The sequence below is a fragment of the Callospermophilus lateralis genome, chromosome 3 (assembly GCF_048772815.1).
Source record: "Callospermophilus lateralis isolate mCalLat2 chromosome 3, mCalLat2.hap1, whole genome shotgun sequence".
NCBI lineage: Eukaryota > Metazoa > Chordata > Mammalia > Rodentia > Sciuridae > Callospermophilus > Callospermophilus lateralis.
This window is the reverse complement of record NC_135307.1, coordinates 46,799,927-46,818,843: the sequence shown is the minus strand read 5'-3', so window position 1 is coordinate 46,818,843 and position 18,917 is coordinate 46,799,927. Positions and strand designations below refer to the sequence as shown.

At 33.1% G+C, this 18,917-nt stretch overlaps 1 protein-coding gene across 5 annotated transcripts in view; it reads left to right on the top strand.

The window, feature by feature from the left end:
• Ralgapa1 (Ral GTPase activating protein catalytic subunit alpha 1) overlaps nt 1-18,917 on the top strand; it is a 236,119-nt gene that overhangs the window by 187,618 nt on the left and 29,584 nt on the right. For all 5 annotated transcript variants that reach the window (XM_076850209.2, XM_076850208.2, XM_076850206.2 and 2 more), the window contains 2 exons: nt 12,303-12,461; nt 14,160-14,287. In XM_076850209.2, the coding sequence (XP_076706324.1) occupies nt 12,303-12,461; nt 14,160-14,287 (287 nt within the window). The remainder of the gene's footprint in view (nt 1-12,302; nt 12,462-14,159; nt 14,288-18,917) is intronic.

The window sequence follows — 18,917 nt, the reverse complement described above, 5'->3', positions numbered from 1 at the left end:
GGTTATTTGGGGTTTCTTGTGATTCCATACAAATTTAAGGATTGATTTTCTATTTCTGTGAAGAATACATTGGAATTTGGTTAGGGATAGTGTTAAATCTGTATATTGCTTTGGGTAGAATTGACAATTTAACAATAGTCTTTCAGTCCATGAACACAGGATATCTTTCTATTATTTGTGTCTTCAGTTTGTTTCATCAGTGTTTTATGGTTCTCAATTTTCACATCGTTTACCTCTTTGGTTAAATTTATTTCTAAGTATTTGTGGGTTTGCAGCGGGGGGGTTGTCTTTCATAAATGGGATTCTTTTCTTGATTTCTTAGGTCATTGTTACATATAAAATGCTGCTGATTTTGTTTCTTGATTTTGTATCCTGCAAGTTTACTGAATTCATTTTTTATTTCTAACTTTTTTGTGGAATCTTTGGGGTTTTCTACATATATAATTATGCCATCTACAAATAAAGATAATTTTACTTTTTCCTTTTCAGTTTGGATTCCTTTGATTTCTTTTTCTTGTCTGATTACTCTTGGCTAGTTCTTTGACTTTTTTAGATTTCAAAAATAAGTAAGATCACATTGAATTTGTCTTTCTGTGCCTAGCTTAATGTCCCTCAGGTTTATTCATGTTGTCACAAATAACAGGATTTCCTTCATTTTTAAGCTGAATAGTATTCCGCTGTGTATGTATACCACATTTTCTTTATTCATTCATCTATACATAGACACTTAGATTGATTCTATATCTTGGTTATTGTGAATAATGGTTCAGTAAACAGGGATGCATATATCTCTTTGACATAATGATTTCACTTCCTTTGAATCAGCCTTCCTCAGCCTCCCAAGTAATTAGACTACAGATGTGCAAACACCATGCCCAGTTTATTCTAAACTTTTTGTTTGTCTGTTTTTTTGTTCATTCATTCATTTGTAAAACTGGGGATTTAAGCCAGTCACTTTACCCACTGAACTACATCTCAGACCTTTTTATTTTATTTCTTTTAATTTTAACACAGAGTCTTGCTGAGTTTGCAAGTCTGGCCTCAAATTTGAAATCCTCCTGCCTTAGCCTCCTATAAGTCACTAGGATTATAAGTGTATGCCACTGCACCAGCTCATTTTAAACCAATTTTTAAAAACATTTTAAGCTAGTTTATTGGCTCCAAGTAAACTCATAGTGTTTTGCAATCACCATCACAATCAACCCTTTCCATAACTGTCATTTTCATTTGGTTCAAAATATTTTTTAAATTTTCCCAATAGTGGTATTATTGGTTTATATGGTTTACTATTTTTAGTTTTTAGAGGAACTTTTATACTGTTTTCCTTAATGGTTATACTAGTTTACATTCTCACCAGCTATTTACCAAGGTTCTCTTTTGTCCACATCCATACCAATTAATTGTACACTAGATTATAAACCTAATAGCATGATGTTTTCAAGGTTTTATCCATGTTATATCATGTGTAAGAATTTCATTCCTGAAATGGCAAAACAATAATTCATTGTATGCACCTGCCATACTTTTGTTTATCTATTTGTTGATGGACCTGAGTTGGTTCCACCTTTTAGCTCTTGTGAGTAATATTGCAATGAACATTAGCATACAATTATTTGTTTGAATCCTTATTTTCAATTCTTTTGGCTATACATCTAGGAATAGAATTGCTCAGTCATATATAAATATATGTTTACCTTTCTGAATAACTGTGAAACTGTATTTCATAGCAGTTACACCATTTTATATCCCTGCTAACAATTCAGCCATACACAAGGGTTCCAGTTTTTTCACATTTTTGCCAACACTTCTTATTTTCCACTTTTTTAAAAAATTGCTCTGGTTATTTCATTGTGGTTTTGATTTGCATTTTCCCAATAACTAATGATGTTTAACATCTTTTCATTTGTTTATGGCCATTTTTATATCTTCCTTGGTGAAATGTCGAGTCCTGTATGCATTTTTAATAGGTTATTTCTATTTTGTTGTTGTTGCATTGAAGGAGTTCTTTATTCTAGTTATTAATCCCTTGTCAGTTATATGATTTATCAATATTTCCTCACATTTTATGGGTTGTCTTTTCACTTAGTTGGTAGTATCCTTGATGCACAAAAGTTTTAATTTTGATGGAATTTAATTTTTCTTTTGTTGCGTCTGCTTTGGGTTTCACCAAAAAATAATTGCCAAATTCAGTCTCATGAAGATTTTTCCCTCAGTTTTCTTCTAAAGAGTTTTATAGTTTTAGCTTTTACCATTTAGTTCTTGGGCTCATCTTGAACTAATTTTTGTAGATGGTGTGACATATAAATCCAGCTTTATTTTTTTGCATACGGATACCCAGTTTTCTTATCACCATTTGTTGAAAAGCTCTTGTAATCAAATCTGTTGGTCTAAATATCTGTCCTTATGCCAGTCCCCATACTGTTTCAATTCCTGTAGCATTGTAGTTCATTTTGAAATCAGAAAATATGAGACCTTCAACTTTATTCTATTTTCAAGACTGTGTTGGCCTTCAAGGTCTCTTGAGATTCTATATAAAAATTTTAGGATGGGTTTCTCCCTTTCAAAACACTGTTGAGATTTTGATGGGGATTACATTGAATCTGTGTGTGGTATCACTTTAGGTAATATTAAGTCTTCCAATCCATGAACACATGGAATAAATGCCTTTTATTTATGTCACATTAGATTCTTTCTGCAATGCTTTACATTTTTCAGTGTAAATCTTTTGCCTACTTGGTTAAATTTATCCCTAAGAATTCTATGCTTCTTCATACTATGAAAATAGAGTTTTCATAATTTCTTTTGCAGGTTGTTACCATTAGTATATACAAATCCAACTGATTTTTATGTGTTGATTTGTATCTTGCATCTTTGCTGAATTTATGTGTTAGGTCTAATAAATTTTTGTGGACTCAGGTTTTTCTATAAATGAAATCATATTTCTTTGATGTTTCTGTAAAGGAACAAGAGCTTGGAGCTTCCTAGCTTGCCATTTTGCTGACATTGTACCCTAGAAAAAGTTTTAATTTTAAATTTAAAATTATTTAATAATATACCAGATGAAAGGCTGAAGTTTTGGCTCAGTGGTAGAGTGCTTGCCTAGCTCATGTGAGGCACTGGATCCGATCCTGAGCACCACATGATAATAAATAAAATAAAGGCATTGTGTCCATTTACAACTAAAAAATATTTAAATATATATATATATATGGAGGGGTGCTCGGGATGTGGCTCAAGTGCTAGTATACTCACCTGGCATGCGTGAGGTCCTGGGTTTGATCCTCAGCACCACATAAAAAATAAAATAAAGATATTGTGTCCACTTAAAAATTTAAAAATAAATATTAAAAAAATATGTGTGTACATATATATTACATATATACATATATATATATCAGATGAAAAAGTTCATATTTTCCCATTTAGTAAAGAGAACAACTCAGATTATAACATGGCATAATATTTCCTGCATTTAAGAGGCCAGAAGCATTCTAACTTTTTATAATGCAAGCATGTATATATTTTAGCTGTTAAAATAATAATTATACCTGTTATTGAATAAAATTACCCAGACTGGATAAGCTTTTTTGCTTAAATAAAGCAATTTAAAAGGTTTGTCCAATAGAGAATTATACTTTCTCTGTATACTGATTTTTTCATTTCTCTGTGATTCCTGCTTTTAATCTGCTCCTCAGAGTTCTAGTAAGATTTTTCTCCATAATAGGCTTGTATTTTAGTTCTCTTATACTATCACTTCCTTTTTAATAGGTTAAACAGTAAAACTTAATCATAGAATCCAGTTATCTTATACCAGTTCTTCTTAATAAAAAATCACTTTCTGTATTGGTATTTTTTCTCCTGAATTTAATAAATTCTACATTAGTGGTAATAAGTTGGGGCCTAGAACATGTGTTCTATTATAAATGAACAATTGAGTATCATTAGGTTGTCCCCCCTATCCTTTGTACATACATCTTCAGGTGTGTTAATCCATTCAGTAGACACATTAATGAGCACTGGTTGAAGTGTAATATTGGAGGAAGTAAGGCTTGTTGACCTCAGCATGGAGTTTAATACCTCCTAATTAAATTAGATAGTCGACAGTCAGTATAAAGAAATTGCCATGCCTCTGGCAACCTAGAATTATTTATGACTCTGGTTCTTTGTTTTAAACTTGGGTAGGAGAAAATCATTTATATCCATTTTGTAGAAACCACTTTTAGTTCAGACTTTTTATTTAAAATATTATACGGTGTTTTGTAAAATGTTTTAGCATTTTATTTTCTCAGAATGAGAAATAAATTTCTTTAGACCTATTTAAGTGTAGCATTTTTATTTTTTGTGAAGAAAAGGTGTTTCAAGGCTCAAGCCAGTAGCAGCAGAATGTTTATAACGTATACTATACTTTTGAACAAATTAACCATTCATTCTAGTAGTCTCTCTTAGAAATATACCACCATATCAACAATCCTGATATAACCCCAGTCCAAGCCATCTGTCCTATAAATTATCTCTACCTGAGGAAGATTGATGGAAAATGGTTAAAAATAATTTCCACTTAACTGAGTGTTATTCACCCCTAAAAATCAGAAGTGCTGCAAGCATTGGTATAAAGTGTTCACAGGAGCCTCTCTCATTTCCTCTATCTCCTTGTTCTAGCCACTTGCTGATACTCTGCTTCCAAGGTAGCTGAATCATCGTTTTAGAAGTTTGATGAAGATCAAGTTGAGATAATTGTAGCATACTTAGTTGGACACTCTAGTCTAGCTTTCATTTCCTGGTCCCCCCAAAAGAGAGGAAAGAAGCACTTTATTTAAGTCAGTTCCCTCTGAAATACTATTAGTGTAATGGACAACATTTCATTTTCTGTCTTGAAATTTGGTCACAATAGTTGCATAAATAAATGAGCCCTGGAGACCTGATTGGTTTAAATTTTAATTTTAAACCTGTTTTTAAATTTTATGTAAAAGCAAAATATAAGATACTTTGCAAAGAATTGTGTGTTAAACATAATTCTGGAGAGTGAATTTTAAAAAAGCAAGTTTAAGAACTAGTAAAATTTTTAAATTATTTTAGTCTAAGTGAGTTTAATAGTATAATTAATAATAGCTATGAAATTATACTCATAGTTTCAGTCCCAATGTAGCAATTAACCTTACATAATTCCATTTTAATATAAGACCCTAAACATAACCCTAATTTCTACAAATGTCCTCCTCTTGACAAAGATAAATGATAGAAAAATACAGTGATTCAGTGCAAATTTGTCTCCCCAGTGTGAATGGCATAATTTGAATAGGATAGCAGTTGCTTCTCATTTCATGTAGAATAAAATTATAATTTCTCACTATGTCCTTTAGTGTTCTTCATGATTTGACCACTTGTCTAACTCTGTGATCTCCTTTCCTGTCACCTTCTTACTCAATTTGGCCTCACTGACTTTCATTCTAGCCTTCCAATGTATCAAACTCCTTTATGTATCAGAGACTATATATACTCAACTGTTCTCAGTTTGAAATGTTTTTTCCTGCAAATTTCCTCCATTCTTGCTGTTCTTCTGTCAAACTTACATGACAGTTTCTTAGAAAGACCTTCCCAGACCATTCTGGCTAAAGAAGCCCCATTCTATTGAGACACACTGCCACATTATCTTATATTATTTTATTTCTAACAGTTACCATCATGTAAAATTATCCTATTTGTGTTTTTTTGTGTATATTTATCTGACTCTTTCCACTTCAGTATCAAAGTCATGAGAACAAGGATTTTGTTTCTTTACTGCTGTATTACCAGCACCTAAAATCAGGCCTGTTGATGCTTAATAAATATTTCAAATCAAAAGAACTACCTATAGACACCTTTATTGTCATTCAGGCCTCACATTAAAATAAATGCCATAATTGCAGATAATTCTATTTTTATACTCTCTACCACATAGTTATAGAAAAAATTGCCAAGGTAAATATTGTTATCTATCTTTTTAATATCCAGCAACATTTATTGGATGCCCAACCCCTTATTAAGGCATAGTATTAGATGTGCCTATTGATTTCAAAAAAAAAAAAAAAAGCTTTTCTTAGTTTTTAAAAATGGATGATTGAGATAGCAAATGAATATATGAAAATAAGTGTGACTATGAAAATGTACATGAAAGGATGTTCTTTAAAATAATTGAGGGTATAGAATAGTTATGTTTTGCTAAATGTGTCTGGAAGGTAGTTGAAATGATGGAGAGGTGGGACAGTGAGAATGCTGTTTCATTTTCCACATACATAGTAATTGTTCTGAAGTAACTGCCTAACCTAATTAGCTTCTATGTGTTCTTCAGCTTTTTGTTCAAGTGCCATTATAGATAATAGAAAAGTATATGTAGAGTATTATGTGTATTTTTAATTATTTATTTTTTAATATTTGATTATTTTGCTCCATTTCCTCTGTTGAACCCTAAAGCTTTGAGAGCAGAGACCATCTCTCTTTTTCCTCATTGCATTTGCAAAAAGCTAGCACAGCATAGTCAACTCTCAGTTAATATTTGCTAATGAATGAAAGGTGATAGATTGGAAGGAGTGAGGGAGGGTAGAGAGAAGACCTTTTAAGAACTCATAAACTAGTCCAGATATACAGGATGATTAACAACTGCTCTAGGACAACAGTGGAAAGTACAAAGAAAATACATTTTTTAAAAATGAAGAACTTGTTAGACTAGTAAAGAAGCCAGTAGAATCAAGAAAACACTCTCAGATATTGCTCCTGAATCATTATAATTAGTTGATAGTTACCTTTAACAAAATGGGGGCTTTAGGAGCTTTTCAGTAAACTGATTTTATGAGAGATAATATATTTACCTTACATGAATTTCTAGTGTACAGCCCCAGTTGAATGATATGGCACTGAGGAAATCTAGGAATAACTCCAGAGTCCCTGTTGATAATCATGGAGAACTAGAGTACTGCCTTAAGATGGATGTCTTTGTTCATTAGGGCAGCAACAGCAAAAGTACCGTAAACTAAATTGCTTATAAACCACAGAAATTTATTTCTCACTTGTATGAAGGCTGGCAATATCAAGGCTGGCAGAATCAGTGTCTAGTAAAAGGCCACTTCCTGGTTCACAAGCATCTGTCTTACTGTAACTTCATATGGTAGAAACAGCAAGCAAGTTCTCTAGGCCTCTTTTATAAAGGGATTAATTATTTGTAAAAGAGCCCTCATGATCTAATGACCTCTCAAAGTACCTGCCTTCTAATACTATCACATTGGGGTTAGAACTTCAACCCCAGTTTGTTTAAGGTGATATAAACACTGAATCTGTAGCAATGGCAAGCATCTGATTTTCACAAAAGGATACAGACCAGACCACAGAGTGCAGAAATGACAACATTCATGAGCTCCATGTCAGTACCTAGCAAAATAGGATTATTAAACAGATGGTTCGTGAGCACTTAGTTAATGAAATAGTGATCACTAGGAGCCACCATAAGTTCACCATAACAAATCACATCAAAATAACTTAATTTGTTTTAATAGGATTACTAGATCAGGAACAACCATAGTCTGTATAAAGCATTTAACTAAGTTCTTTGTTGTGGACAAGTTGAAGAAATGTGGTCTTAATAGTAGTTAGGTAAGTATGTTCATGACTGACAGTATAATTATGTTCAGAACATAAATTATTTAGCAAGTGGCAATATAGGGATGTAGTTAAAGTATGGGTTCTGGGACTAGCCTTCCTGGGTTCAAATCCAGATTCTCCCACTTTCTAGTAGTTTAACCTTAGGCAAGCTCCATCATCTTTTAAGTTTTAATTCCCCACCTATAAAAATAGATATGATACTAATTATACTTACCTGTAGACATTGTAGTGAAATTAAATGAATTATCACAAATCACACCCAGAACGGTGAACACTTAACAAATAGTAACCACATGATAAATACCCTTAATAAATGTAGGAATTTTTTTTAACCAGGAAGAAAATCTGTAATGACTCACTGTTAAGACTTTTAGCCAAACCTGTCCCATTTGACATTTTTCTTCAAAACCCAAATGAAGACATAAGATTTGAATTTAAACATAACCTAAATATGGAAAAGAGAGAGCCAACACACACTGAATAGCAAAATTGGCTAACAATAGACCTTGCTTAAAAATAAATCTGAATTTGGCATGATAAAATTTAATAAAGGATAAATATGAAATCCTTCCTAGTTTTGGCATTCATTTATACTTGCTTAAAAAAACTTTGTAAGAAAAAAAGATTTATGGATTGGATTTGACTTGACTAGAATTTGATTTAAGCAATGTTATTAAGATATAAAAAAAATTAATAATTTAGTGACCAGAACAACAAACAGTTCCAATATTGGTTTGCTATATTAGATATTATATTCTGTTACAGATGATACAGTTTAATAGAAACATCAATAAATTGAGGCAATACACACAATGGTAAATATTTTATAAATTATAAGAAGAGGAATGAAGGGCACTTAATAACCTGGAAAAGGAAAGTGAGATATTAATCTTCAAATATCTTAAAAGATAATATATAAAATACAAATTGGCCCCGATGCCCCTCAATAGATGAATGGATAAAAAAAATGTGGCATTTATACACAATGGAGTACTACGCAGCACTAAGAAATGACAAAATCATGGGATTTGCAGGGAAATGGATGGCACTAGAGCAGATTATGCTAAGTGAAGCTAGCCAATCCCTAAAAAACAAATGCCAAATGTCTTCTTTGATATAATGAGAGCAACCAAGAACAGAGCAGGGAGGAAGAGTAGGAGGAAAAGATTAACATTAAGCAGAGTCATGAAGTGGGAGGGAAAGGGAGAGAAAAGGGAAATTGCTTGGAAATGGAAGGAGACCCTCATTGTTATACAAAATTACATATAAGAGTTTGTGAGGGGAATGGGAAAAAAATAAGGAGAGAAATGAATTACAATAGATGGGGTAGAGAGAGAAGATGGGAGGGGAGGGGAGGGGGGATAGTAGAGGATAGGAAAGGTAGCAGAATACAACAGTTACTATTATGGTATTATGTAAAAATGTGGATGTGTAACCGATGTGATTCTGAAATCTTTGTAATGTTTTGAATAACCAATAAAAAAATAAAATAAAAAAAAATACAAATTGGATTTGTTTTGTAAGGCTCATTCATAAGAACTAGCTTCAGGAGTGCGGATTTGACTTTAGTATAAATATTCGAGCAGAGGCAAGGTATGTACTTCTCAGAGGTATTGCAGTGAGTTCCTGCATTGGGTGGGAAATGATACCTTTAAGATCTCTTCCAGTGTTAACATTCCATAATGTGTCCAGGACTTTAATTTTATACATGTTGAACTTTATTTTGCTACTTTATCATCATAAATTAATAATGATAATCTGTAGGCTATGTTATATACCATTGTTTCAGTCAGCTTTTTCAATTCTGTAACTAAAGGGACTGACAAGAACAATTAGAGGAGGAAAAGATTATTTGTGGGCTCCTGGTTTCAGAGATCTTAGTCATAGAAGGCCAGCTCTCCATTCCTTGGGGACTCAGGGTGAGGCAGAACATCATAGCAGAAGAGTGGTGGAGGAAAGTGGCTCAGGACATTGCACCAAGAAGCAGAGAGAGAGTGTGCTCTGCTCAACAAGGACCAAATATATACCCTAAAGGCACAGCCACAGGGACCCACCTCTTCCAGTCACATTCCACCTTGCCTAGAGTTACCAACCAGTTAATCCCTGTCAGTGGATTAATGCACTGATTAGGTTTAGGCTCTGATAACCCAATCATTTCACCTCTATAAACTTCTTGCATTGTCTCACACATGAGCTTTTGGGGGACACCCCCTATCTAAACCATAGCAACCATGAATTCCAAAACAGCTTCAATGGCAGTAGAAGTCAATCTGGAAGAGTAATTTGTTTGCCAGTCTTGTTAACAGACCTTTCCAATATATGGAATTTTTCTACTGTATTTTAGAAATGAATTGGCTTCTGAGTCCAAAAAACATGTAGATAGGAACTTCTTTCAGAATTTTGAGAATGTATCTGCTGACTATTCATAGGGAACACAGTCTTTTAGGTCCATAAGAGATAAGAAATAAATGTAGAATTATATGCAAAGTATGTCAAATGCACATACATCTGAAGTTTCTGTTAACTTTTTAAAAAATATATTTTGACGCATTTTTAACCTTTATTTATTCATTTATTTTTATGTGGTGCTGAGGATCAAACCCACCCATGCTACCACTGTGCCACAACCCCAGCCTTCTGTTAACTTTTAATCACTAAAAATCCATTCATTTAGTAGTCTTTCAAAAATTCCCAAGATACTTAGTAGTGATTGGCAATTCCTTAGTTTGTTTAATTGTTGTACAACATATTTTAAAGAAATAAAAAAGTGAAAACATTTTTTATGTTTTCCTCATGACAGCCCAAAATAATTGCTTTTTTTAGCATTTGAATGTAAACAATAAGGATTTTTATGAACCTTTTCCCTTAAAATGTTTGAACATGTTTTGAATGACTTTGTTATGCACATGGTTCTATGCCAAAAATCTTTATTACAACATCTTGGCAAAATTATGTGTTCTTTTCCATTGAACTTCTTCTATAACAGACTTAATATTATGTGGAAGATATTTGAAGACAAACTATAGCTATAATATAAAAGTACAGTTGCCCCTTTCTCTTGGTTCTTTAGATAAGTGGGCACTAGAAATTATAGGTAGTTTTGGCAAGAGTTCAAAGGTTAATGTAGCAGATAAATAAAAGGAATTTTCTGTAAATTGAGACCTGCATTATTTCAGTTGTCTTGTCTTTCCTAACCTAACTCATTTAATTTTAAAAAGTAAATACTTAAATTCTTCCTGACAGTGTGCTCAGCTTTTACTATCGTTTATTACTTCAATTATACTTGATATCACTTAGAACAATCTGCCATTTAGAAATCTCAGTATAGCCTGGAGCTTAGTATTAGATCTGGCTGCTATTGTAACATGTACAGCATATGACATTAATGTATCAAAATTAGATTGGATCATCCCTCCTGGTTAAATTTATTTCACATTTCTTTTGTATTCAGTTAACATAAACCTATTAGGGAAGCTGACACATGGGGATGGCTGTATAGGAAGGATATTTTTAAAGTATTTTGATTAAAAAATGAAATTATAGAGCCATGGCTTTTCTGAGTTGTGTAATCCTTTTTTTTCTTTTAAAAAAAAATGTCACAAAGTCCACATCCCATATTTATATCATTCCAGTTATGTTATATACAGGCATAAAGGGGTTAACTACAAGATTAAGGAGTTAACTCCAGGGTTAAGCAGCGACAGAAGAGAGCCTTTCAGTAATTGAACTTAACTCCTGTCTTTAAGTCACATATTGTTTTTTTGCTTACCCTATGCCCTTAATCAAAAATAAATGACACATTTTTAAAATAGAAATTTCTTATACATTAGCATAAAAACTATCCCTAGTTTTGTCTTCAAACTTTCCCACCTTTAATGTGACTAGAATATCGAAAAGTAAACTGAAAGTGGACTCAAATGTATTAAGTGGCAGAATCAATAAATGTACTAGAATAATAAAATTTATGTTTTACAGTAATCACCAAGAATAAAATTTAAGAATCACAGGCATTAAGTTAATTTTTTAAATAATTTACAAGAAATCCAGCTTTGGATGCTTTATTTTGATGCAGTTTTAATTATAACATTAACTCAGATTGCCAGAAACACCTTTGTAACCATTACAGGTATCTAAATAACATTTTAAAGGTCTAATAACTCTCAAGATAGTTTCATAGACAAAGAAAACCTGGAAATTTGTTAAACCACACTTTGTGTTACTCAATAAGTGATCATCCAATTCATGAATTATCTATTTCTTTTATTTCTCTTCCTGTTGCCTCCTTCAGGCCATTTTACCACTTATTAGCACTTCCAGAGAATGGTCAGAAAAAGAAGAATCTCAAATCAGTCACTCTTGTAAACAATCTTTAAAAGTTTGATAGTAAAGAATTGGTGCAGTTGCTAGTTAAGAAAAATGAACTATATGTGAATCTTTTTAAGTTCTCTCTGCTTCTCATTGACTATGTGCAGTTAAGATTGTCTTCTGCAGTGTCTCACACTGTCTTTAAATGTGTTTCATGTGTTGTGAAAATGACCAAATGAAATTTAATCATTTTTTATTTATTTACATTTTCTCCTTTTTATATAGTATATTATTGTTACTAACTATATGACTATACTCACAGAGCTTTTTATAAGGCACTATAAATTATTTTCTTGGTTTTCCAGTTGAGACATTTAGGAAATGATGAAGTACACATTGTTTGGTCAGAGCATACCAGAGACTACAGGAGAGGAATTATTCCTACAGAATTTGGCGATGTTCTTATTATAATATATCCAATGAAAAATCACATGTTCAGTATCCAAATAATGAAAAAGCCAGAGGTAAGAACTCCTTTGCTCCCATTTTTAATACTAGATTTTGAGTTCTGTATGGGTTTGTGAATTCTTTCCATCTTATAGAAGAAAAATTAGACCAGGCATCAAATTGTGAAAATGGGGGGAAATGCAACCCAGTCTCTGATAGCAGAGTAGATTATCTTAAACCTGGTACAGAAGGAAATAAAACAGGATAAATAACAAGAAACTGCTCAAATGGGAGATGGCTCAATAGTGTCAGGGTGAAAGTTTCTGAATACTAATCTCATTAAAGGACCTGTCTTTCATTAAAAGAATGATCATTGGGAGGTCAAGGCAGGAGGATGGTGGATTCAAAGTCAGCCTCAGCAATTTAGCAAAACCCTGAGCAATTTAGGAATACCCCTGTCTGTAAATAAAATATAAAAAGGGACTGGGGATGAGTCTCAGTGTTTTAAGTGCCCTTGGGTTCAATCCTCCAAACCCCCCAAAAAGTGATCATTTCCTAAAAGACTCAGAAGTAAACCCTCCCTTTAGAACAAGAATATGTGATTCCTATATTTTTATTTTATATGCTTATTAAAATTTTGTGATTATTTAGTCATTTTGCTTAATAAATGAGGACACTACAAATTTAAAAATAATAAAAATAAAAAGCCTACTTCTGTATCCTTTCCTATGGTTGAATGTCTTTTGTATTACAGCATAGGGTTAAAATGGCTATTACAAAAGTATTTCAAGATCAGAGAAGTTTGCTATTATTTTGTTGCCTTACTTTCTTTTTTTTTTTTAAGCTTAACTTTTTTAGTAGAAAACTTACTCTGTGACAATTGATCAAGAATCTTCAGAATTCCTTGGATTGGGTTAAGCTTTTCATGTGTGAATTTTGCTGATGGCCAGTTTTTTTAAAAGTTTATATAAACCAGAGGTCAACATGCCATGGCCCACAGCCTGACTTTGTACAACCCACAAGCTAAGAATGATTTTTTTACATTTTTCTTTTTAAAATTTTTTTGACAAATAAGACAGTTTGTGGCCTCAAAGCCTAAAATCCTCTCTGTGTCTTCCACAGCTTATTTCCGTGCCTTCAGCTACCATTTGTGCCAACAATATTCATATAAAATAATGTGTGTTGGTAGAGGTGCAATGCTGGGGATTGAACCCAGCTAGGCAGACACTCTAGCACTAAGCTATACCCCCAGGCCTAAATAGAATAACTTGTGAAATTGTCATTCCCCTGTTGAAAATGGCATTTAATTTCAAAACACAGATTTTTTTTCCTAATATACCAAGGTAAAGTATTTTAGGTTCTGTAGTAAAGGTAGTCTCTCACAAAAGTATGAAAGACTTCCTGACTATAAAGATATATATATCTTTCCTGTGTTTGCTCAGTGAGGAATAGGAATTTACTTCTAGCATTGGGTTTCTATATATAATTGAAACTACAAAACTTTGAAAATTGGCAGGATATATAAATTATTTAGTTGGTTACATGAAGCACATGGCTGTTTTGCATAGACACCCTGTAGAACATTGGCATTTTTTGTTTATGTTCTAGGATAAGTGATCCAGCATGGAAAATAATTTAATTATTGAATAGATTTTTTTACTCAAGGAAGAACTAAAGAAGCAGAAACACTTTTGAATGCAAAATGTTCTTGATTGCTCTTGTTTATAGTCTTTCTACAATTTAAATATATAAAATTGTTTTCATTTCTTTATTAGGTTCCCTTCTTTGGTCCACTTTTTGATGGTGCTATTGTGAATGGGAAGGTTCTACCCATTATGGTTCGAGCAACAGCTATAAATGCAAGCCGTGCTCTGAAATCACTGATTCCATTGTATCAAAACTTGTATCCTTTTTAAACAATATGGTTTCTACTCTAATGTATGTCTGCTTTTCCAAGGTAAATATTTCTGTTTGAAAACCATTGGGTTAGTTTCTGTTTATTGATAAACCAATGATGGAGTTCCTCCCCATTGATTTGAGTAGTTATGATATATGAGTGATGTATTTTCTTTTATATTAATCAGTACTAATCTTTTGGCTAATTAATGAGAGTTGCATTATTTGTGGACATTCTGCTGCTCTGAAGATGCAGAAATAATCAAAAGTCATTGCAAAGAACTAGTCTTATTGGGGAAACATACTGTTTTCAACATACATGCAGTATGTATACTAACAAGGGGCCCCCACTCAGCTGGAGGGGATAGTGTTATCAGGAAACACTTCTGACAAATGTGAGGATTAAACCAATCTTGAGGGACAAATAAGAGTTAATCAGATTGATGAGATTAAGAGCTTTCCTAATAGAACAATATAAACAGAGACATGGAAGTATGAGAGGACATGCAGTAATTAAGACTGTAGTTTCTGGAGCCCGATTATACTCAAATTCTGGCTTTTCTTAAACTGTGTTTTCTATAACATCTCTGAGCCTCAATTACTTATCTGTAAAATAAGAATAATTGTAATAGCTAGCACCTGTTGTTACAAGAACTAATAATGACTCATACGTAAAGCTCTTAAGATAGTGCCAAGTATACAGCACATAGAAAGTTTTCAACTATTTTTCTGATGGTCTTTCATAAAATGAATTTGTGTTTTTCATATACTTTTTTTTAATATGATTAACACTATTTCATTATTACTGTTCTTTAACACAATAAGCTATAAATATTAGGATTTAAAAGGAAGGCTTTTTTAAATATGTTTCATTCCACATGACATAGATATAACTTGGTAATCTGCCACAAATATTTTTTCTTTTGATGAAAATCTACTTAAGAACTCTGATTCCTACTTAATTTCTCATATATTCTGACATTGAAATAAAATTACAAATGGATTATTGTATGTTAAATTGATAAAGCTTAATGATGTTTTGGGGCTGGAGTTGTGGCTCAGCAGTATAGCACTTGCTTAGCACATGTGAGGCACTGGATTCAATCCTCAGCATCTCATGAAAATAAATAAATAAAATAAAGGTATTGTGTATCTACAACTAAAATTTTTTTTAAAGCTTAGTGATATTTATATAACATTTTTTATTTGTAACATTTATATCTTCACTTACTTTAAATTAAAAATATGTTAAGTTTTTGAGTGAGTCATTTTAGTGAAATGATAATTCAGGAGATTTACATTATTAAAAATATAATTTGGAGTGTGTGCCTATAGTCCCAGATGCTTGGAAGGTTGTGTGAGCCCACAAGTTTGAGACCAGCCTGGGCCACATAGCATGATCCCGTCTCAAAAAATGACACTAGGAGGAATCTACTAAATGGAGATGTATAAATTGGAAAGAATTTTTTTTTTTATTTTTACATAGTATTTTTAAATTAGTGCTTTATAAATATACATAAAGGTGAAATTTACTGTGGTGTATTCATATATGTACATGGGATAGTTTGGTCAATTTCATTCCAGTTTCTTCCATTTTCCATCCCTCTCCTTTCCCTTAAACCACCCCCCACACACACACTTTCTGTACTCCAAAGATCTCCCTTCTATTTTCATGGAATTCCCTTCCCTTCCTCTCCCCCCTTCTTTTTATTATTTTGGTCTTTGGTCTAGGTTTTGGATATGAGAGCAAGCATTCAACCCTTGACTTTCTTTTTTTTTTTTAATTTCTTTTTTTTTTTTTTATTAAAGAGAGAGTGAGAGAGGGGGAGAGAGAGAGAGAGAATTTTAATATTTATTTTTCAGTCATCGGCGGACATAACATCTTTGTTTTGTATGTGGTGCTGAGGTTCAAACCCGGGCCGCACACATGCCAGGCAAGCACGCTACTGCTTGAGCCACATCCCCAGCCCCCAACCCTTGACTTTCTGAGTCTGGCCTATTCCACTTAGCATAGTATTCTCTAGTTATATCCATTTGCCAGCAAATGCTAGAATTTCATTCTTTTTTATGGCTGAGTAAAACTCCATTGTATATATATACCACATTTTCTTTATCCATTCATCTGTTAATAGGCATTTTGGCTGGTTACATAACTTGGCTATTGTGAATTGTACTACTATGAACACTGATGTGGCTATATAACTAAAGTATGCTGATTTTGGTTCCTTTGGGTAAATACCAAGGAATGGGATAGCTGGGTCATAGAGAGGTTCCATTACTCATTTTTTGAGGAATCTCCATACTTGAGGTCCCACCAACAATTTGAGTGTACCTTTTTCCCCACATTCCTTGCCAGCCAGCATTTCTCTTGATAATTGGCATTATGATTGGGGTGAAATGAAATTGATTTGCATTTTTGTCCATCATTTGTATTCCCTCTTTTGAAAAATGTCTGTTTAGTTCTTCTGCCCATTTATTAATTGGGTTATTTGGTCTTTTTATGTTAAGTTTTTGAGTTCTTTATATATTCTGGATTTTAATCCCCTGGGGAGTGGGTAGCAGTGATATTCTCCCATTCTGTAGTCTCTCTCTTCATATTCTTTGTTTCCTTTGATGTGCAAAAGCTTTTTAATTTGATGCCATCTCACTTACTGATTCTTCATTTTAGTTTTTACGCTTTAGGAGTCTTGTTAAGGAAGACAGTGCCTGTGCCAGTATGTTGGAATGTTGAGCCTATATTTTCTTTTAGCAGTTGCTAATTTCTGGTTCAGTTTTTAGGTCTTTGATCCACTTGGAATTGACTTGTGCAGGGTAAGAAGAGGATTTGGTATCATTTTATATATTTTTTTTCACACACACACATACATATGTGTGTGTGTGTGTGTGTGTGTGTGTGTATGTGTAAGTTGTCGTTGGACACAATACGTTTATTTATTTATTTTTATTTTTACGTGGTGCTGAGGATTGGACTCAGTGCCTTGCATATGCTAGGTGAGTGCTCTACCACTGAGCCACAACCCCAGCCCATTAGTGTCAGTCTTCTACATATGGATATATAATTTGAAAAGAAATTTCAGTGGGCAAGTTCAGTAAGTGATTAGTGTAAATATGGAGAAAGTATTTATTAATGTATTCATTCATTTATTTATTTATTTTTGTGCCAGGGATTGAGGGGCACTCAACCACTGAGCCACATCCTCCAGCTCTGTTTTTGTATTTTATTTAGAGACAGGGTCTCATGGAGTTGCTTAGCACCTCACTATTGCTGAAGCAACCCTCCTGTCTCAGCTTCCTGAGCTGCTGGGATTACAGGTATGCACCACAGCGCCCTTAGTTTCTAAATCTTTTCTCTTTGTACAGTGTGTTGGTTGTTCTTGTGAATTGTTTTGAAAAGTATGCAAGCTGCTTATTGTTTTAAAGCAATTAGGAGAATCTATTCAAGAAGACCATTCAGAGTTTTTGTAAAGCCAGCTGAGTGTACCCAGTAATCAGGGTTATTTGCATTATCTTCGGAGCCTGGAATCTTGAAAGTCATTTCATCAGATGTGATTAATTCATCAAACTCATAGTTTCCCATTTTTAAAATCTACATACCATATGACTTCTTAGGAAAATCAGGGGCCAAGGTAACTCAGTGGTAGAGCACTTGCCTGGCAAATATGAGTTCCTGAGTTCAATCCCCAACACCTTAAAAAAAAGTGGGGTGGGGCAGCTCCACTCCCAAGATACAGTATCTTATTCTTTTGTACAAAACAAGATACTTAAGTAACCAATTATCCCCTTCCTCATCTACCTTTTCTAAATTTCTATTCTGATTTTCATCTCATTGTAATTCTTTCATAAAAGCTTTGAAGTCTTAAATCTGTTTCTTGGAGCATATTTTTCTGTTTATTATCTCCTGTATATCTCTAGAAAGGTAGTTAATCTTACATGAAATATACAGTTACCCATAAAATAATTTTATCCACATAGCTTCACCAAAGATGTCTTTGTAACCTTTACCTCTTTCACAGTTCACCTAATCCTGTTGTTCACCCTGAGGTTTAGTGTCCTCCACAATTTCACTTTCTCAGTTGAAAGTAGAGCACAGAGGTGGATGTGAAGGAGTTTGCATTTTCCTTTACACACACACACACACACACACACACACACACACACGTGCGCCTTAAATTTTTTTGGAAAGTAGCAAAATTATATTAGATTGAAATGCAGAACTCTATTTACCTCTTGTGTCATAAAACAAGAAATCCATTTATTGAGCAAACAAATTTTTGACCTGAAGTACAAACAACGTTTAAGATGCACACTTCTCCAAGACGTTAGAAAATACAAAATCAACAATGGTGGGAATATAACTTAAATTTTTTTTTAAAATCAACTTCACGTTCTTCTGTTCAGATTTTCATGTAATACTAGAGGTGCAAATGTTGGATTTGCAGTTGTAAATAATGATTTTTAACTTGACCTCTGTCTTACGGTCTTGTTCATGTTACAGAATCTTTTATTGTTTTTTGCATTGCTGGGGGTAGAACCCATGACCTGACCATGCTAGGTAAGCTCTCTACCACTGACCCACTCTGCCAGCCCAAGTTATAGAATCTTTGAATCTCACTTTCTTTTTTTTTTTTTTTTTTTTT